Raw genomic sequence first — 21,853 nt, 5'->3', positions numbered from 1 at the left:
GCAAATATGGATAGCGCTGATCACGAGACAATAAATTGATGTCAATGAAATAACAACTATTCTAGCGATTAGTTACAATCTCCACTTAATAGGTAGTTAATCAAAAGTCTTAGCGCAAAGAAATGGCATAAAAATGACTTAGGAGAGAGAAGAAGAACATAAAATAACTGGGGAACTTTTGCAGTTGATGAAAAGATTGAATGATTGATCATGATGGTACTGGATTGGACGAGGTTCACCGAAAATACTTGTAGTGGTTTTAGTTCTAATTTGAACTAACGATAACATGTGTTTTGTAACTGAGGGAGTACTCGGTAGGCATCACGGGGAATGGTTTAAAACATCACTCAATTTCATAAAGTCATCCATCGATCTAGTCAGTGCCTCGTTCACACTCGCTTTTTGCCTCACTGTTGTATGCTTCAATTCAACATGACCATGACCAACTTGGTGCTCATCTTAACCTAAACTCAGCATGGCCGAAAGCGCATTCTTTAGTAAACTATGTCAGCTCTCTTGGATAATGAAAACCACTACCGACATTTTTTCTCCTAGCATTTCGATTTTTTTTTCAGAAGAAGCCCATTTATTTTTGGAAGGAGCCATAGTTTACAATTCTCCCCGGCTTAAATGATCAATGTGAAAAAACTGCAAGTATATTCAAATAACAAGCTTGGGCTATAGTTTTGCACAAGAGGGTACTATTACTGATGAATAATGAAGCCCATACAAATATTAAAAGCATAGAGCAACCCAGAAAGGAACGACTAAAAGGCATATACTAAGCATAACGTACTGAAATTGTAGTTGCATAATGAAGCCCATACAAATATTAAAAGCATAGAACAACCCAGAAAGGAACGACTAAAAGGCACATACTAAGCATAACGTACTGAAATTGTAGTTGCATAATGAAGCCCATGCAAATATTAAAAGCATAGAACAACCCAGAAAGGAACGACTAAAAGGCACATACTAAGCATAACGTACTGAAATTGTAGTTGCATAAGTAAATATGGTTGGCAGATCATGTTACAGTCTACTTGTATTTAGGAACGATAACAAATATTAAAAAAGATGGTCTCTGTCTACCAGGTTTCAGTAACTTCAAACAGGTTGATCATGTTACAGTCTTGTATGCTCTCACTTGGACAAACACACATCATCTTTTTTGTACGGAGGTCAATGCAAAAAATGCAAAATATCATCAGAATTATTGTTATTTGTTGGCGAAAGATTTATAAGTAGTGTTATTTGTTTGCAGAAGGAAACGAAAGCACTACTTCTGGTAATCCTACTGCCAATATTTAAGTGTACTTTCACATCCCATATACCCCCTTCGTTCCTAAATACAAGTCTTTCTAGAGATTCCACCAAGTGACTACATACGAAGCAAAATGAATGAACCTACACTCTAAAATATGTCTACATATATCGTATGTTGTTGTCCATTTGGAATGTCTAAAAAGACTTATATTTAGGAACGGAGGAAGTATATGATATTGCATAGTTAATCATTGGTCAGGGAACCCAACACTCCAGACTGATTAGCTCTAAACAACTAATGTTTGAAGAAACAAAGTAGTTGTTTAAGCACTCACCAGAGCCTTTGGTGCATTGAAATTTTGAATGGTCGTGCATTAGTACATGTTCGTACCATCCAAACTAAAGGTCCGCCTTGTCTTTCACAACTGCTGCATCGCCACATACCTGGTGATTCCTGCAATTTTTTCCATCCACTTCATGCCGCCTAAGAAGAAAATCAACCAGATAAGTATAGAAAATCAATCAGCCACTTCATGCTATGCCATGTTGCTTGGTGGCTTCCACCGTCATCACCAAGGTATCAAAAACACAAACCCAACATGCTATCACAATCACATGCAATACTCATTTGAATCCCATATAACTACATCTAAGAAGACCTTCTATGTGTACATCGTTATTGTATTTACAGAAAAAAAAATTATTGCCACGTTGCTTGGTGGCTTCCACCGCCATCACCAAGCTATCAAAAACACAAACCCAACATGCTATCACAATCACATTTTGTATCCGATATAACTACATCTAAGAAGACCTTCTATGTGCACATCGTTGTTGTATTTACAGAAAATAAGAATATTCAGCACCATACAATATGTACTTATGCATTCTACCCTCAACAATCTTTACCTATGTCTTGTACCGTATACAAGGGTTGGATCATGAATGAGTTAAGTAAAGAGAGGAAGGGATTTCGTTCATATGCAGGTAAACCAAATTGGCCCAAAAAAAACTGAACCAAGTCAAGAAGCAAGAGAGGGTGGGATTTCGTCCTACCACCTAGTCGGAGGAGGTCGAGCCGTCGCCGCTCAGTCGAGGAGGCCGCGCCGTTGGAGGTGAAAGGCGCTGAGCGCTGGATCCGTTGCCTTCTGTCCATGTTTGTCCACGCGGAGGGGATAACGCCGGTGTACTGGCTCGCGGTTCGTCGGCGGCACCTGAACAGCGACTCAGCAGCAGCATAAACCACCGGTGCCCCTATGGTAGCAAGCAGGCGTTGAGCTGGCACCGGCAGAAGGGCAGCGACACCGCCGCCAAGGATGTGGTGGTGGTGGTGTTTGGTGTCCACGGCATGGGGGGCTGTAGTATGGAGGAGATCTACACCGTAGCAAGGGGAACGAGATTTGGAGAGGAGATCTCTGCGGCGACATGGGGAGGAGAACGGAGTGGGAGAGGAGATTGGCGACGGTGGCTGCGGTTGGGAAGAAGTATGGGTGTGGGGGAGATTGGGTGTGCGTGAGTTGGCTTCTGACGGTTCGATCGTGGGGAAGAAACGTGGGACGTCGACGGACAGGCCGTGTGACTGGGTTACATTGGGACGGTGGGCTTGGATTTTTGGGATGATGCGGGCGTGGCCCACTGCGCGATGGTTGTCTTGTCGTATGAAGGGAGGTGGGGATCGAACGAGGTCGAACCATCACGACGTTCGATCCCCCTTTAATAGTAGAAATTGGCTAGTGCATGAAGCTTAACAGTATTGATTTCTTGTGCAGTTATACTTAGTCTCTAAGAAGAATTCTAAATACTTAAAGCATGTTGTGGTGCTTGAAATTTGTAGGTAGATCATCGGGCATCAGAGTCGAAACCAAACCAAATCGACTCATGCATTATCTAACCGAAATTTGGATCCATTTAGCTCCACAGGACCAAGCTCGGAGTTTTAATAGGACTTTGAGACTAATCCTCCGAGCTGAGAAGTACTCCCTCCGTTCCAAATTACTCGTTGTAGAAATGAATGTATCTAGAACTAAAATATATCTAGATACATTCATACCTGCGACAAGTAATTCGGAATGAAAGAAGTAGTTGCAAAGAGGTTTGATATGGTCAGACAGATGCCCTATTATTATTCGTAAACAAGAGAAATTTAGATCCTTTTAAAAAAGGAAATTTAGATTAGTTTGATGGTGTCAATGTGGTATCTCTCGACTAAAAACCAATTTCTTCCAAGGATTCCTGATCAAGTCCTTCTAAGCGAAGGCACCTTTCCCCGTGTGAAAAAAGGAAGAAGATGCTGCTTCGGCTTCCGTTTCTAGCTCTGCTTGAGTCGCTTCGTCCGTTTCTCTGATGTGGAATGTCGCTGAGTCAGATCGCAGATCTCTTCTCACTTTCGGAGTAGTCCATCGACGCATTTCAATCTTTTTCTGGAGTTATCGATTCACGTCGCTGAAGGCTGTACCAAAGGAAATGGAGTAGTAGTACTCCTTTCGTCTAGTTGAATAAGTCATCTTAGATTGTACATAGTGATCAAGGAGGAAGAAAAAACGAAAGAACTTAATATTTATTTGCTAATTAATAGCACTGCATGCAATAAACTTATCATTGTATGTCGTGTTTGTTGTCTCAAGTCAATAAAAGCATGCACACCCAACATCTCTTATTGGTTGATATGTCAGGAAACAAAAAAACGAGATAGAAGTTAATGCACCGCGCCTAAGTGTTTTGGGATTATTTGGTTTTCATAAGATGACTTACACACCTGTACGGAGACGGAGGGAGTAGCAGAGAACCTGGCGGCACACGCTCGATGGATCGACCCGTAGCTGTCCCGTCCATGCCACTGACGAACGGCGCAGTGTGTTTGTCTCGTTCCGACCGATTTCCCGTGAAACCAATTGAATGCGAGCGAATCCTCACTTCATTCACTCCGCTTCTCCCCCATCCCGTGACCAACATTTAATCATCACCCAGCATTTAATCTGCCCCTCTGACACTATAAAACCTGCGCAGCCTGCCACCTCTTCCCCTCCATCGCCCAACGATCGCGCCATTCCCGGTGCATGCAAAGATGGCTTCGCCGCTGCTGCTGCTGCTGTCCGCGCTGACGCTGGCCGTCGTGGTGGCGGCGCCGTGCCGGGGCGAGTTCACGGTGGTGGTGCCGGACGCGGGGGCGCTGGTGGACGCGCCGCAGCCGGGGTTCTCGGACCGGGCGCGCACCGACCCGGCGGAGCAGCGCGCCGTGCTGGAGGTCATGGCGGCGACGGGCAACGGCTGGGCGTCGGGCATCGCGGACGTGTGCCGCGGCCGGTGGCACGGCATCGAGTGCGTGCCCGACCGCGCCGACGTCTACCACGTCGTCTCCCTCTCCTTCGGCGCGCTCTCCGACGACACCGCCTTCCCGGCCTGCGACCCCGCGCGCGCCGCGCTCTCCCCCGCCGTGCTCGCGCTCCCGCACCTCCGCTCCCTCTTCTTCTACCGCTGCTTCAGCGCCAACCCGCAGCCCGTCCCGGCCTTCCTCGGCCGCCTCGGCCCCGCCTTCCGCTCCCTCGTGCTGCGCCAGAACGGCCTCGTCGGCCCCATACCGCCCGAGATCGGGAGCCTCTCCGGCCTGCGCGTGCTCGACCTCCACGGCAACCATCTCTCCGACGCCATCCCGGCCACCGTCCAGTCCTTGGGCCGCCTCCAGCTGCTCGATCTCAGCTACAACCGGCTCGCCGGCCAGGTGCCGAACCTCAGGTTCCAGCAGCTCAGCATCCTGGACCTCAGCCACAACGCGCTGCAGGGCCGCGTCCCGGCGAGCCTCGGGCAATGCCGGTCTCTGCTGAAGATCGACCTCAGCCAGAACCGCCTCGCCGGCACGATTCCGGACGCTCTCGGCGACCTGCCCGACCTCATACTGCTCGACCTCAGCCACAACGCGCTGTCCGGCCCGATCCCGGCGGCGATCGGCAGGCTGTCGACGCTGCGCTCGCTCATCCTCGGCGACAACCCGATGCAGTCCTCGACGGTCCCCGGCGACTTCTTCACGGGGCTCAAGGCGCTGACCACGCTGGTCCTCTCGGGCATGGGGCTGGGAGGGTCGCTGCCGGAGTCCATCGGGGGCCTGAGCCAGCTCCGCGTGCTGCGCCTGGACGGCAACGGGTTCACCGGCGTGATACCGGCGAGCTTCCGGTGGCTGGAGAAGGCGAGCGAGCTCCGCGTGGACGGCAACCGGCTCGTGGGGCCGATCCCGTTCGGCAAGCAGATGATGTGGAGGCTGGGCAAGAAGCTGCGCGTCGGCGGCAACGAGGGGCTCTGCTACGACGCCAAGCAGGAAGGGCTGGAGGGCGCCATGGCGCTGGCCGGCGTCGCGGACTGCGGCAGCGTGGGGAGCGGCACCACGACGCAGCACTTGAGCTGGGAGAGTAGTGGCGGTGCGACGGCGACGGCGAACGTGACGTCGTCAGCCGCAGATTCAAACTCTGGCCGGGGTGGCGGCCACTTTTTCTTGGTCGTTTTGGTGTGTTTGCAGCTTGCATTGTTGTAGGTAGAAGAAGAGCTGTGGCGGTTGATTGGTGGTGCAGAGTTTTTTTACACCGGGAAGAATAAGGAACTGTACAAAGCGTTGTTGCTGATTGCGGCTTTTGCCCGCTGTAGCCAGGTGAACAAAATTGTTTCCAGAGATTTTTGAAAAAGCATGTCTTTTTTCGGCTAAGTTGCTATGATTATTACCCACGACGAAAGATTGATGGATCAACCGCTCTGACATGAACATCCGAACACGCAAAGCTTGTGCATCCCTCATCATGCTCATTATTTGTTCTAATTGGAATGAAAGAAATGCACGAGTCTTTCGCATCAAGCCTTCTTGGCCAACAATCTTGCACAACGATATGAAGCTTAAAGCTTCTCTTTGTATGGCCGTGGGCGGCAAAAAAACTAGGGAGCATCATACCAGAAGATGTCCGGGCTTGTAACGAAAACACTCTATTCCCTTCGCAGTTAATACATGTGGCAAATCTTTTGCCACGTTTCAAAAAAAACTATGATTATATTAGGATCATATGACGTTATGATCTGACAATTCCCGTTCCACCCCCACCTCGAGTATACAGTCTTGAGCACCTTTTGCGAAATTACGAAAAGTGATTTTACACCTAATGTGGCTGCTATAACATTCCAACCTTGTGACTTTCATCAAAAACTAGATGGTAAGGGGCAACCCACTGCGCCGACTACAGCTACTTTTGGCAACACGCATTCGTCTGTGTTTTAGACGTGGACATGGTCGCGTCCGCACCCGCGCCATCCTCGACCGCGGCCGTGTACAATGTCCGCACGGCTTCGCAATGGGGGCATTCCAGAAGAGTTCCCAAGGACACAAACGCCTCCACAGACACGGCCTACGAGTCCCTGCATTGAGATTGAGAGAGAAGGTGAGGATCACAAGGATCATCAAAGAGTTGAGTATCATGTTGACCACCACTATGTGGTTCACCCACATGCACAAAGGCACTTAGCCTGCACCCACGTGCGCAACAAAAACACTTGATTTTATTCGTTTTATAGGCTATGTGTGGATTGTTAAATTTTATTTGTTGTGGATCATGTTGGCTTGTTGAATTGTTGTGTGCTATATTTATTGTTGAATGATCTGCTTGCATGGATTTGGGGAGGAGGAATGTGGGGTGTCGTTGCCCTGCGGACAAATGGAGCTTGGGCGGCTGTTGTCCGCGAACAAATGGGGCCAAATTTGATGTTTATGGTTGGACATGCTCTTATGTGTCACAGAAAAGTATTGCTACAACATAATTTAGTGAGTACTGAGGATAACCAATTGCAAATCGTAATAGGAAGCTCAGCTGATGAATAATGGGTTAAATCCTGTAAATTGTGGAACCCTATTTGGTTGTCGATTAGATCATTATCATACTTTACCAGCCTTGTTCGCCTCGTCTTCCTCTAAGACATTAAAGAGTCTATAATGCCTGGAAATAGCGAAGCTCACACTTTTCCTCCACAAGAATTTGTAATATAACAGTGTATACAGAATCAGAAAAATCCAGATAAGAGTAGATTTAAAATATTAAGAGTAATAATATGATATAGCTTGGATTTTAATGCAACAGATAGATCATAAGTGACAATGGCAATTGGCAACAAGCAAACTTACCTTTTAATGGCATACATAAATGTTCCTTCAGTACAGAGTACATTTACAACACGTAGTAGACAGAGATCATTGTGAGAATGGGATGTTTATACCACTCTAATAGCTGATAAGGATTCCATCGATGCAGTGTAAACATCACACATTAGTAAAAAGTCGATGAAGTGATAGTTTTGGAACCTGTTTGAGTAAAATATCAGAAGGGATTCAGTTGAGGCAAAAGATGTTGAAGCAATCTTGTCCGTTGCGCAAACATAATGATTAAATAGTTAATTGCAACAAATCATATTCAGAAACAAATGAAGTAGATAATGAAACGCTAAAGATCAGAAGGTACTTTTAAGGTAAATTATGTATCAAAAACAAACAATGATTTAGATAGTAAAGAGATCAAGCAATGCTCATGTGTTGGGCAACAGGGATTATCAGCAATTAAGAAAACCAAGTAAAGGAGTTGGTGTATCTAAGTGAATGGCGGAGTTACCCAAAAAAACATTATATTTCGGTATCGAAGCCCAGTTCCTCATTGACTTATGCACAACCTCTGAAGTTGAAGGCGAGAAGTAATTAGGAGAATAACATGTCAGTCATTACTCCATCTTCTATCTTGTTCTCTCAGACTAAAAATGTGGAGATGTCCATGTCTTTTTCAATTACATTGGGGAAAACAAACTCTTATTCTAGCAAACTAAAACTAAACCCACTAAATGCTTATCAGAGGTGCATAAATCTGAATACTGATACCAAAATAATTTGAGTGAGTGCTCAATTCTTCTTGCATCTTATTCTAGTGAACCGACTAAAAGCCTATCCTAGTTGCAGAATATGAATGCTAATACCAAAATACTTGAGTGCTCAGTTCTTCCATTAGGTTCCATGCTATGCTATCAGATGCACTTTGTAATTTTAGAGGTAAAAAAAAAATGCCCGCCTGCAAGATGTAGTTACTAATTGGTGTTACATATAGCTCAATAGACCAAAAGCTGATCAGATTGCAGAAATTTGAATGCCTATATGAAAATACTTTGAGTGAGTGCTCAGTTCTTTCATTAGGTCCCATCTGCTGCGCTTGGCGCATGCTCCGACTACGCCAAACATCCGTGAGGCACAGCTTGCTGCCGACAGCCGCCAAGCCATACCTCCACCCCCAGTTCTGCCACACCACCTTGGAGCATCGCCAGCCCACCATCCCAGGCACCATCACCCGTCGTCCAACCTCCCTCCCTGGCCAGGGGAGGAGAGGGGGACTTGAATCTGGGCCTGCTCCTGGAGAGATGGAACAGGGGAGCTGGACTCTGCAGTGCTGGGCAAGAAGGTCCAGCAAGGCAGGCGATGGCACGAGGGCCGAGGGGAGCAGGTGGTGAAGACGTCGGAGGTGGTGGTGGTGAGGACATCGGTGGAGGTGGTGAGGACGCTGGAAGTGGTGGTGGATGGCGGCGCCTTGAAACGGCGGCCAGGGGGAGGGGGGGGGGGGAGCAAACATGAAAGCAAGATAAAAGTGAGTTTCCACCGGCTGAAGGCTGCCTATCTTGCTGAGAAGCTGGGCCAGAACACTGTGGGGCCCAAGTGCCTGGGATGAAAGAGATGCTCATCCAGTAACAAAAACTTAGCTAGCCTGCTCAAGCTGTATGGTCCAGGTGGTTACACGTGACGATTTAAAAGTGCTTCTCACGGAGATGGCCTCAGGAGGCACCCAACAAGCCTGGCATAAACTTGGAGGAGATATCTACTGGGAAGTAAGAAATGAAACGAGACCAATTGTAAGCTTATGTTTACAATTAAAAGATGCACACCAAAACGGAGCCAGATTGATCAATCGAAAGCTGAGATAAGCTTACATTACAACATTAACATGTTTTGACTCAAGCAAAGCTATTTGCCAAGTTTGACTTCAGGTAATGTGCAAGCATAGGGCTACTTGCATAATCCAGATGGAGCTACAAAGGTCTGTGGTCTTGAGCCTTTTAGGGCAGAAAATACAGGCCCACACGAGAAATTCAAATGTGTGATATATATCATCTAATTTGTCATGTGAACAAACCATTGGAAATATTAACAAAACTATCATGTGTAGAGTTTGTTCAATCTGACTCTGAACATAAGTCATTTACTATCTTGCAAGACAATACTTTATACTGCCCTAGTGTCACATCTGCCAAGTTGTCTTCAGGTAATGTGCAAGCATCGGGCTACTTGCATAATCCAGATGGAGCTAAAAAAGTCTATGGTCTTGAGCCCTTGAGGGCAGAAAATATAGTCCCACTCGAGAAATTAAAATGTGTGATATATGTTATCTAATTTGTCACGTGTGCAAACCAATTGGTAATATTTAACATAACTATCATGTCTGGAGTTTGATCAATCTGACTATGAACATAAGTCATTTACTATCTTGCAAGACAATAGTTTATACTGCCCTCTAGTGTCACATTTGGTTTAACCACACGAACTTCCACTATGGGCTTGAATTTTGTCAAATGTGCCAATACTTACTCTATAAAATAACACCTGAATATGCTTACACCATCTACTTCCTTCCTTTTGGCCTTTCGAACTTGATTCAAAACTTAAGTCTTTGTACGATCCCAGTGCCACTTTTGCTCATGTGGTTCCAACTTAATCCCTCATAAATTGCACCAAGAATTGAACCTATATCTCTAGCATGAATATATTTGGGAGGAAAAAGGGAATTATAGATATAAATGAAGGGTAACATTGGCATTCACCTACATCCTTAGTTCTTCTGGCTAACACTAAAATACCTACAATTTGGATCGGAGGAAACAGTGATCATCTAATGGAGCATGACAGCACTTTCATCCCAAGGAAAATTTGCATTGTATTGTGTCATATGTGCCCTATAGAGCACAAACATATCCAGTCCTCAGATCTTTAACTATAAATATGTCCAATTATCTAAAGCACGGCATGATGAAAGTTTGTTATAGAGCAACAAAAAGGAAAGTTATCAGTTGTCGGCTTACAAAGAATATACTTGGATCAGAATGTTCCTATGGTTCCAAAACAGAAGCCATCAGTGTCCTCCCAGTCCAAAGGTGACTTAATCTGTCACAAAAATGGATCTCCTGAAAACTACTGACTGAAGACTTAAGTGGTAAATCATTGAAAACCCTGTCACCACAGAACTCTTTACAAAAAGGAAGATAAACCTACATTTCAGCATCATTTGAAAAACAAAGTGGTTGAAGATTAACCTCGTATTATTTATTACCTGCTAACTAAGCCATCTTCTTACTGGCTGCCTAATGATCACATTCGAATCTGTCAAAACATCCAATCTCCTTGCCACTGTTCTTTAGGTCCCATTATCATAGAAGCATAATGAACATCACAACCACCACTTACAATGGCTCTCTTCCTTCTGATTCTACTTGTGCATAATCATATACTTCATCTTCCTCTGACCCCTCCATATCTCTTTCCTCAATATTTGTGTCAACTTTGGCACCCCTGTGAATTGCATTTGCCCTCTCTTTCTGCAGCATCTCATTCCTCCTCCTCAACTCCTCCAAATACTTCTTATGGCCCTCATCCATGATTGCCACGAACCTCTCCTTCAGCTCAATCATAGGATCCCTATCCACAAGCTCTCCATTTTCGTCATACGCCTCCCTCAATATCACCGTCTTAATGCCACCCTTCAATGAAACATAGAATATCCCCGGGTGTCTCGTGAACGCGTTAGAGAACGCATTCGATAGCCTAAACTCATCACAGAACTTCCCTATGATTGGCACCGCCATCCTCCTTTCAACTGACAAGGACAATACCTCATGTAAAACACCAATCAACCTCTTCTCTGCCTCTGGTGATGCCGGGTGAAGCCCGAAAGTGTCGGCATATGGTGACACATACGGCAGATCAAGCCAATCCCTCACCCACTCCCTCATCTCCTTCTTGAGGTAGAACCCCTTTGGCAATTTGACTGTAAAGTTGGGCCTCGGCCGTATGCCAACAACATCGGCCTCCCTGTCCGCCCTCAATTCAATCGCGGACTTCGCGAGTCGGTCGTCCCAGGAGGCGAGCTCCAGGAACGCGTCGCCGGACGCGTCCGGCCCTGGGTCGCCGACGAGGCGGAAGAGATCGGGGTGCCTCGGGACCAGCGAGACCAAGAAGTCGTCCGGGAGGCCGAAGACGCGCTTGGCAGCAGCAATCTTTGCGACCGGCAGCGCGCGCGTGGAGGACATCATGAGGAGCTTGGCGAGCCTGGCGGCGAGGAGCGGGGAGTGGGCGGCCTGGAGGCGGGATGCGAATTCGAGGAAGGAGGCGAGCTGCGGGGACGGGGAGGCGACGGGGTCGGGGGGAGGGGAAACGGAGAGGAGCGTGGGGTACCGGCGGAGGAAGGTTGCGACGTGGACCGGGAGGCGGATGCGCTGGCGGCGCTTGGAAAGGTAGCGGAGGAGGAGGCGGCGGCCGGGGGAGAGGAGCACCTCGCGGACGAGGCGGGACGCTTGGTGGAAGCGTCGGTCGCGGTCGATGGACGCGTCCAGGACCGCGTCCCGGCGCCACGGGACCTTCAAGGAAGATATGCGGCGGGCCGGGGGAATGAAGCGGAGGCGGTGGGCGGCGGCGGCCGCCGCCCGGAGGAGCATTTGTGGTGGGGGGTTTACGGTGGTTTCGTGCGGGAAGGTAGGAGAGACCGAGAGAGTGAGGAACTGATTTCTAAACCAGCTATACGCTTCCCTGCCCAGTTTACGGACTTCTCAAGTACGTGTCTGAGGCAACTGCAAAAAGGAATTGGTTTAAAGGATTTATAAGAACTTTTGGAGGATAAAAATTCTTAGGATTTTTTCCCTACATTGGTTGTATGATTCATAGAATTGAATCCTATAGGAATGTTTTTTTCTCAGAAATCTATTACATTTCATTAGAAAATTCCCATCAACTCCTCTTTCAAAACACATTTCATTTTTTTTTGTAGTGCGATCAAACACACTTTGGTGCAAAATCCGGTATGATCTGATTGGACATGCCACTGGAATCATGTATTTTCCTATTCATGTGTGTTTGTTGATCAAAGAAGGAAAGACGAACGACATAGATTTACTAACTAAAAATGTCGGGAAGGAAGGATATAGATTCACTAAGGGGCTTCAACAGAAAGCGGAAAACAAATCTACATGTGGGCCATAGCCAATGGTTCTTATGAAATCCTTTGAATAAATAAGCCCCACCTTATCTGTTTAGTTAATAGGAAATTCATAGGAATCTTAGGTTCTCTTTGAATTGAAGAAAAATTATTAAAAAAGGTTAGGCCTCCTTTAATTTACTGAAATTTCGTAGGAATTTTACAGGATAGGACTTCTGTAGGAAGTTCCCTTCTAGAACCCTTTTCGTTTGCTGATATACAATAATATTTGTATACAAAATTGATTCACATATTTCATATTTCAGAGAAAAGAAATTAACTTGGACTCGATGGAGAAAATCCTAGCGTGTGAACCAAATGAAATCTCTTTTCTTGTTCGTAATCATAGGATCTAAGATACATGTCATCTCACTTCTTATAGTTTTTATATTCCTATGAACTAAAGGAAGCCGTTAAGTGCTCTTATTGAAAAAAAATGTGGAAGCCCTTGGGTTCATAGGGTTGGGGTCACCAAATTCCATGAAATCCATTTATGTGCTCCACGTTCCATAGGAATTTAACACGATTCCAAACCTCATTTTAGGGCCTCTTTGGTTCGCTGGAATAGGAAAAACGTGGGAATTGGATGTCATGTCATGTTGAATCCTAAAGGAACTAACAACACATGGGTTTATTGTAGATGTTTTATTGCACCACAAAAAGGGGAAATTTTCCTGAAGGATTAGGTGTATATCATAGTTGGCATTGAAACAGTGGAAATTTTGCATGAGCTCGAACCCAATAGAAAGTTCCCAATGAAATTGCATACAAAGTAGGCCATACAGAAAAATCTTATGGTTTTTGTTCCTACAAACCAAACATGCTACACCAAGAAAAACTTCCAGGGAATACAACCCGCAAAATTCCTATAAAATTCATTTGAACCACACAAACCTCTTATGTGTTCTCTAATACTATAGGATTTCATGATACGTGACATCTAAATCTTACGCTTTCCTATTCATGTATTTTAAAGTTCCTGCTATCCAAAGAGATCTTTAGAGGATTATGTTCCTTAGGAATTTTTCCTATAGAGCTTGTGGTTTGTAGGAATATAAACCATAGGAATTATTCTAATGGTCTTCTTTACTTGCAATCCCAAAGGAAAATTTTAGGTCCAACTACATGGAAATTTTCCTCTCCCTGACAACTATGACATGCATCTAATCTTATCTTATATAAAAATAAAAGTTCCTGCACTTTAAATGTGGTGCAACCAAACAACTTCTATTACAGATTCTCATGTTTTCAGTTCCTATAGGATCAGTGTGACATGTCATCCTAATCATGTGTTTTTCCTATTATTGTTTTTTTAGAATCCAGCATTTTTAGGTGGATAAAACTTTTCCTATGAGTGCAAATAAATCCCGTACAAAAGTCCTTATAGATTGCAATCCTGCGAATCATACAACCCATGTAGCAAAATTCTGAGAATTATAATCCTCCCAAACAAAATAAAAATCCGTTGAATCAAAGAGCCTACAGGCTACAGGGCAGCTAAGGGCATGTGTAAGTTCACCGTATTAATCTTGGCGGATGCTTTTACACTGTACACAAACACAATTGTATTACAAAGGAAGCCTCCAAGTAGCTCAAATAAATCACAAGTGTACAGGGGAATAATGCTCTTGTACATGATTTTCACAGCTGCACATGTCATGGTGAAATCGCTGCCTCTAAACTACACCAAAACAGTGTTTGCTACTCTGTACCAACTACATGGATATGGAATGGGGATCCGCGGCATAGAATAGGTTCATCTGGGGACTCTGCCTTTGCCCGAGCACGAAGAACATCCGTGGCGTCAATTATAACAGAAGAAGATTGCAGCGAGTAGTCTCCAGGGACTAGGAAGTAGACAGAGAAAGGATGTACCACCTCCTGCAATGGTGGAACCTCCAACTGTATGTCGTTAAGAACACCTACACAGAAAAAGGAACTTGTCAGTGTAGAACAGATGCTGAATAATGTAAAAACAATACTATTCCTGAACACAGATAATGGTAAAGAAAGAAAATGGGCTATTATACAAATAAGTGAATTACCAGCCCAGAGGACGGTTGCACTGTTTTCTTCGAAGCAATTTTCTCCTGCAACATCTTTGCATGAAATGCTGAGGTTCATCTGAATAATTTCCTTCGTGTTGTTCCGAATTTGAACTTCCATATGGGTCATTTTATGAGCTGATATAGGATCTTTACACCTCAGAACATTCTCACCGGCAGACGGACCAACATTCTCATCAGTAGAATGGTTGGAATCATTAACAGGCTTGGCATCCTTAGCAAGTCTAAAGCTAAATGTCAAGGGATCAGGCAACAATATGTCCAATATAGACGCTTGTAATGCTGCCTGAATAGCATCTTTGATATTCAGCTCTCCGGAGCTATTTCTCCCAGAATGCCACCTCACTTTTATTTTTGAAATCAAGTTGCTGATAGAAGCGTTCAACTCTGCCTTGGCATTCTTTTCTGCTATGGTGGCAGCTTGGGACCCAAGTAGCTCATCGCTTCCGTTTTCCTTTACAAAGAAGGAAGCATCAAGAACAGGTAATTTGAAGTGCTCAAGTGGTATGAGAACCCTGGCAGAATAGTCACGGTCAATTCTGGTTTTGTGACAGGCCACATCAGCAGTGTTATCTTCTGGAACACTAGTCCCATCCAAATGTACAGAAACATCGACATCAAAAACAACATCCGTAGGGTTGAAAAGCTCGAGTTCCAGAAGGCGGAGGCCCCAACTTCCTTTATAGGGATCAATCTTCAATAAGCTAATGTCATTATGCAACATATTACTTTCATCACTTGTATTATCTTTTCCACTGACAGGTCGCAAGTGTGCTTCACTAAACCGGGCAGGTATTTCCATGGATAACAGGCGTGCTCTTACCAGGCACATGCCCTGTACAACACAGATATTTAATGGAACAGCAAGGCGTCTTCCAGGTGGGAGAGAAACCTCACCATTACCTTTGGCCGCTGAAGGACCTGGAGTAACAGAAAGTAGAAATTTAGTCTCAAACGAAACCATGAAACAAAAGTTATGAGGATATCTACAACAGGTCACAAAGACAAATCTTCTCCACATGCCATCTGTATATGTTCACAGTAGTAAAGTAGTAGGTCAATGGTAAACATGATTACTAATTTAAGGAAGCAAGCACTACAAAGAAAACATCAAATCAAGGTTGTTCGCCCATAACAAGTGACAGAGGGAAACTAGCAATTACATGGATTTACTTGTTTATATCATGCCTTAGTCATTTGGTGAGGACGATTTATGTGTTCTGATGGTATATAAAGTAGTATGAGTGCACTGGAGTGGAAAGATGTTCATTTGAGTAACTTTGATTTCACACATATTAAAGGATGACAGAGAATATAGAAGATTTAGAATCCTGCAACCCACCAGCATAGTGAATATTCAAAAAGGGATTGATTCCTTCTCTTGCTATTCTCCTTGGATTTGCAGGAGATCTGCTACCATCTGCTTCCAAATCTGCCAAGCTAAGATGCCAGGCTCTTAGTGTCACTTTAAATGTAACTTCTCCACCTGGTTTTATCGGAAGTGCAGACTTCCATGTACTATGGGCAATTGAAATAACAGAATCCTGGTTCTTCCCGGATAATGCAATATTTGCTTCTTCAACTGGCACAGTTCCAGCATTTGTCAGCGTAATTAAAACATCACGAATTTCACCTTCATATAGAAGAATAGAACCATCTCCACCCACAACGTTGGCAACTAATAAAGGAAGGGGAGGAACAATAGAAATGCTGGGGAAGTTAACACTCTTAAACTTGCTAGAGCCACAGCATCTGAAAGGATCAGAAAGAACAAGCCCTTGTGCAGCTCCAAGGAGCAAACTGTCAACCTCTTTGAATAGGTGTTCTGTAATAACACCAAAACTGTGGACAATGCATCCAGGAATCGATACTTGTCCAACCTTTGTTGGAATTCCAGATAGCAGAACCAATTTGGAGGTGTTTGGTGGAAGATTAACAGTAACCGGAAAGGCATCAAAATTTCCTGAATGAACAGAGAGGTAAATGCTCTCAACAACTAAGTCAAAGCTGCAGGGGTTTGCTAGCTCTATCATAACTTGGACTGGTTCTCCAACAATCCAATTTATCTCTTGTTTGCTAGTCCCAGATGTGCCCCCCTTGGTGAAAGGTGTATAAATAAAAGGTCCAGAAGGACCGGCACCAATCCACCACTCCTTTTTATGTGGGTTGCGCTTTACTATGTCTCTTTGTGAAGGATGAAATGGTAAAGAATGTAACCTGAAAAAACAAGGAAATGAAAATAAGTCATCGAAAACATATACACAAGCAGATTTTGTGAGAAGCTTCTTTCTGAAACAGATGACATTTTTTGAAAGTGTACGCGCACTTTTCTATCTTTGACAACTAGCATATATAGCTTCTTTCTGAAACAGATGACATTTTTGGGAAGTGTACTCCAACTTTTCTATCTTTGACGACATATAGCAAAGTAATTAGGTTGACTAAGTAAAAATGGTCCCGTTAGAGCTGTCGTGAACAATACTTTCATAATATAATATTTTTATTATTAGTACTAGTATGTTAATAAAAAAGTAACAGCCAAAGTTGCATATTGGAGATCATGCCCATGTCCAAAAACTGCATCAATTTACAAACAAATGGAGTAGTACTTATATCACCCAGGCTCTTTTTGGCATTGTGGTGGATTATGATAATCACATTGTCTAACCAGATTTTGCGTATTCTAGCATTTGGTTAACCAACTTTTTGATACTTATGTGGTAATGTTTCTGCAGCAGATTATTAAGTTCATCACATCACAGTTCAGCAAGCCTCGTTCTTGTTTTACGCGAACCATGGATTAAGAGTCCAAGGACTAGTCAAGACTAGTCTATGAGTCTCAACTCCAGGGCCGACTACACTTCAGTGTCTGACTAGTCTATGAGTCGCAACTCCAGTGTCGATTAGTTATGCTTAGTCTATGAGTCTCAACCTTGGAACGACTTGTCGACTCGTAAACCTTGACGCGAACATGATAATACCAGAAAAACGATAAGTAACATGCCTGATAAAAGGAAGACATGGGTCGGCACAACGTGTGCCCCAAGGAAGCCTATCAGCAGAGTTTGAAAGAGAGCTTGCCAGCCCACTCTGACCAGCTGGGGTGATGAGTGGGTAAAATGATCGAAGAAGACGAGCCGCGGCGCTCCATGACGTGAGGGGATCCGCAGCGCGGATTGAAGACATCAATATCTCTCTTAGAACAACCATTTGAAGGGTACTCCATTGCGACTCAAACAATGATACAACAGACTGAGGGTGCGCTTTATCGGCATTGCTGTTGCTGGCACCGAGTTCCTTAAACAAACAAGGGGTTGCCAAGAAAACCATAAATACAACAGTTTGGTATATGGCATTGCCAATAAATCTAAACTAAGAAATTAACTGATCAAAATATTACGATAGTAAACATGGTCAGCTGTTTTAACATGTGGTTATGACAAGAATATCTAAATAGTCAAGGAAAGGTGTGTCTGTTTAATAGTACTTGTTAGCATCAGTTTTATAATCCGCATATTTTTTCCTAGTCAACACGGTGTTTATTCTAATAAGCTAACTACAAATTATATTTTCAGTCCACATTAATCCTACCTCAACCAAAGAACAAGATGATAAAAGAGAATACAAGTTAATAAAGGAAAGCGTTAAAGACGCTGCAATCAACTCTCAGCTGACTTGGCAAAGTGTACTTCCATCATAAAGAACGAAAGAAGCTGCAATCAACTCTCAGCTGACTTAGCAGAGTTTATTTCCATTTTACATTTCTAGAGATGCAAACTTGGAACCTTTAGGGTACCCTCCGACCCTTCTTAGTTCAACCAAACAAACTAAATTTTCAAAAATGATGTGAATTCTGAAAATTTAGTTCATTTAGTTGAACTAAGTAGGGTTGAAGGGTACCCTGAAAGTTCCAAATTTGCATCCCTATATATTCCTATCAGAATAGAGCAAACTTAGTTGGCAGGGTTTAAACTAAGAGCAAAGCAGCAGCCAAGAAATAAAAGAAGAAGGTATGTTAGAGAAGTTGAAAATAACCTACTACAAATACACAATGCAGTAAACATAATAAATAACAATTAATCAATCCTCAGCATACTACAAGTAAGTAACAAACTCACCTTCAGTGAAGCATGATCAGGTTTGCTAGTCTTCCTGCTTTGAACATGGTATGCATTTGTAGTCATTGTTAGAACCTGCATAGCACTCATAGCAGCATATGCATTGTCTTGCTGAAGGTACAACTGTGCAACTTGTCTTGAAAAAAATGCTGCCTTGCGTTTATACCCAAGAGAGCCAAATAGTCGCGCAATTTCAATATATAGTATCAACCGGTCACTGGCATCAATCAGAGCCTTAGCGCCATCTGCAGCACCCATTAATAAATCTGACACCTCCTTGGCAACTTCACGTCTAATAAAGAAAGACATAGCATTTTAATCAATAGTTTTATCCTAAGCACAGAATACATCATTCCATAATAGAGAATTAGAGATATCAGGTTTGCTCATTCCATAAGAATTAACTGCAAATCAGTCACAATAAAAGTAAACTGGCTATGCAACTCATAGCTAAATGGGACAGCTCACCTGCACAAATATCTTGCCAACTTCAATGCAGCTTCAAGCTCAAAGCTCACAGGTGAAACTCTAAACAAGACATACAGCTCAGTGTTAGTGCGTTAAGTAAAATCACCAAGTAAAGAGCTCAATATAACATGCAACTGTTGGACCAGTTTCCAGTGTTGATGGAATACTAGTAAATACTACTCTAATAAACGAGCAAAAATAGGAAGGAAGGATAGAACAGAGAAACACTTTTTGAAGCCATCATGAATTTGTCAAAACCAGACAAAAAATAATGGCCGACTTTTTTTCAAAATAGCAAATGCCCTGGTGAAATAAACAAATAACTTTTTTGTATGGTTCCTTCAATGTATCAGCAGATCATAAAAAACGATACAATGAAAGTACTAAAATCTTCTCATATGTAATTCTTGAAAAGCAAAAGGGGTTCACTTTATGTAGAATGTAATAACTAAAAGCAAGATGTTCGTACATACTCCCTCCGTCCCATAATGTAAGACGTTTTTTGACACTAGTGTAGTGTCAAAAAACGCACTAGTGTCAAAAAACGTCTTACATTATGGGACGGAGGGAGTAGAAATTATCAAATTAAGAAAGATAACACGCCAATTCAATACCTTTGAGCATTATCTTGTAAAGTTGCTCTTCTGTACAGCTGGATAATGGTATAATAACGATACTTCACTTCATCTTCCAAAACAGGATCACTTTGGCCCATCATCCTATCAACCTGATTAATGCCCCAAAATCAGCCCCTAAACAGCTATAAGAATGATGTGAATTTCCAAAACTCGTAGGCATGAACACTCACCACTAATGCGCAGACACTACCTTCGAGTGCCCCAGCATGCCAGAATACATCCCCTGTCAATCTTGCAAGATCTATTGCTGTGGTGTAGTGTGCATTAGCATCAGCAGGTGATCCAGCCAATAAGCAATAATCTCCTATTATCTTTTGTGCACGGCCCAGCCTTCTTTTTTTGGCCTTGATCACCTAGAAAATATAGAAGTATATTGGCTTATATAAGCAATAGAATAGCGAGTCATTTACATCATCAACATACACTGGTCAAAATACTCGGAACACCTAAAGTATGAACCTCCTCTGAGCCAAGACTGGATTGTGAGTCCAAAGGTGTCTTTAGAATAGTTCCTGTGGATTCTGCCCGTAAGACCCATTTCTCAAACTCCATCAACAATGAAGCGGCAAGATCTTGGATCATTGTAAGCATATGAAGTTCCAGTGATTTCTGATCGGAAGGAGGGAACATAATAATGCCATCCTTCCTTTGCTCTAGCAACTACAAAAGACAACAATGCAAACATCAGTTAAAGTAGAGCAAGAAGCGGTAAAAAAAGGCAAGACTAGAAGGGTCATCACAACACTGGTGCAATCAGTAAAGTTTTAATTACACAGACCGACATTTCAAATTTAACCATCAGCACATCAACACTATATATTCTGCCTCTGAAGTAGCAGTAAATAATGTCATTCCTTCCATCCCGGTTACCTGGGTAAGTTCCAGGTGTCTTGGAATGGGTTTTTTAGCATGGTGATTTCCACCCTGGGGGTGGCTTGGGCCTTGAAATGCTAGTGGAACGAAACTAGACAATCGAACTAATTACCATCCCTCGAGCTAGAATTGGTGTATATTACTGTAGTTCATAAGTGTGGATTACATGATCACTTAGATCTCGGGTCAGTTTAATTGTAACAACCAAAGAGCAAGAGCCATAGGAATACTCGCCCAGTAGAGCGACTAGCAACCAAATGATGAACTGGATCACCCAGATGGGCGGCTGCTGAGCTGCGTGTGTCGATACAAACGGCGTACGTCATCCGGGGACAGAGGCTCGGGAGGAGATGCGATCGGGGCAGGCAGTACCTGCGCGTCGGTGGGGCAGAAGGCAAAGCAGCGGCTGGCGAGCGCGGAGGGGTAGGTGCGCGAGGCGTCGAGGAAGTCAGCGGCGACCCTGGCGAGGTCCGGGGAGGAGGGGAGGTGGCAGATGCCGACGACGGCGAGCACCTTGCGCGAGGACTGGAAGTCCTCCCAGGGCGAGGGCACGCAGCCGCCGAGCACGAACTTGAGGCGGAGGCAGCCCGTGTCCCAGGGCTGGTGCGAGAAGGGGCTCTTCTGGTGCTCCGAGTAGTAGGGGCGCAGCGAGGCGAGGTCGACGCGCGCGTGCGCCGCCACCAGAGCCGCGTAGTCCCGCAGGCACTGCGGCGGGATCGGCCCGCCCACCGGCAGCACCGCCACCCGGATGGCCGACCCGGACTCGATGCTCAGCCCGGGCTCCATTGGGGAGGGGGAGAGGGAGAGGGAGAGCTCGAGATCTGACGACGGAGCAGGTCGTGTGTCGGGGAGGTGGAGAAGGGAACAGAAATGTTTGCGCTGTCAGGCGAGATTTGATCCGTCGATCTAACTCGCCTCTCTGGGCCGCGACTGGAGGAGCTAGCGCTCTTGTCGGGCCATTCTCGGTTGAATCTGCCACTGGCCCAGCCAGCCGAAAGCTTCTCACAGGGCCCTGGGTCAATATGGCTCACTGCCCCAACAAGACATTTCGCCCCCCTAAAATAAGTAGAGTTCTTTTTTACCAGCGCAACGTGCGATAAATCACAAGTGCACATACAGCCACGCGAGGT

At 44.5% G+C, this 21,853-nt stretch overlaps 3 protein-coding genes across 10 annotated transcripts; 1 reads left to right on the top strand and 2 right to left on the bottom strand.

Moving 5' to 3' along the window:
- Positions 1 to 4,180: 4,180 nt before the first annotated feature.
- LOC125538890 (protein TOO MANY MOUTHS) lies at positions 4,181 to 5,936 on the top strand. Its single transcript, XM_048702202.1, has one exon. The coding sequence runs from the start codon at positions 4,331 to 4,333 to the stop codon at positions 5,786 to 5,788; it is 1,458 nt and encodes a 485-aa protein (XP_048558159.1). The 5' UTR covers positions 4,181 to 4,330; the 3' UTR covers positions 5,789 to 5,936.
- A 279-nt stretch (positions 5,937 to 6,215) lies between these two features.
- LOC125538891 (protein WHAT'S THIS FACTOR 1 homolog, chloroplastic) lies at positions 6,216 to 12,089 on the bottom strand. 7 transcript variants are annotated; one of them, XM_048702207.1, is made up of 4 exons: positions 10,644 to 12,089; positions 10,396 to 10,504; positions 7,415 to 7,591; positions 6,216 to 6,654 (listed from the first exon to the last, which is right to left on the bottom strand). In XM_048702207.1, the coding sequence occupies exon 1, from the start codon at positions 12,022 to 12,024 to the stop codon at positions 10,774 to 10,776; it is 1,251 nt and encodes a 416-aa protein (XP_048558164.1). In that variant the 5' UTR covers positions 12,025 to 12,089; the 3' UTR covers positions 6,216 to 6,654; positions 7,415 to 7,591; positions 10,396 to 10,504; positions 10,644 to 10,773. The 7 variants fall into 7 exon arrangements, with proteins under 7 accessions (XP_048558164.1, XP_048558167.1, XP_048558163.1 ...); XM_048702210.1 differs by having other exon boundaries at positions 10,407 to 10,504; XM_048702206.1 differs by having other exon boundaries at positions 10,396 to 10,477.
- Positions 12,090 to 14,066: 1,977 nt separating this feature from the next.
- LOC125538889 (trafficking protein particle complex II-specific subunit 120 homolog) lies at positions 14,067 to 21,609 on the bottom strand. 2 transcript variants are annotated; one of them, XM_048702200.1, is made up of 10 exons: positions 21,096 to 21,609; positions 20,274 to 20,510; positions 20,021 to 20,203; positions 19,827 to 19,939; positions 19,213 to 19,272; positions 18,745 to 19,036; positions 17,631 to 17,923; positions 15,969 to 16,843; positions 14,606 to 15,547; positions 14,067 to 14,482 (listed from the first exon to the last, which is right to left on the bottom strand). In XM_048702200.1, the coding sequence occupies exons 1-10, from the start codon at positions 21,507 to 21,509 to the stop codon at positions 14,262 to 14,264; spliced, it is 3,630 nt and encodes a 1,209-aa protein (XP_048558157.1). In that variant the 5' UTR covers positions 21,510 to 21,609; the 3' UTR covers positions 14,067 to 14,261. The 2 variants fall into 2 exon arrangements, with proteins under 2 accessions (XP_048558157.1, XP_048558158.1); XM_048702201.1 differs by having other exon boundaries at positions 20,310 to 20,510; positions 21,096 to 21,608.
- Positions 21,610 to 21,853: the final 244 nt, after the last annotated feature.

This window comes from Triticum urartu, chromosome 2 (assembly GCF_003073215.2).
Source record: "Triticum urartu cultivar G1812 chromosome 2, Tu2.1, whole genome shotgun sequence".
Classification (NCBI taxonomy): domain Eukaryota; kingdom Viridiplantae; phylum Streptophyta; class Magnoliopsida; order Poales; family Poaceae; genus Triticum; species Triticum urartu.
This window is presented reverse-complemented; position numbering and strand designations above follow the sequence as displayed.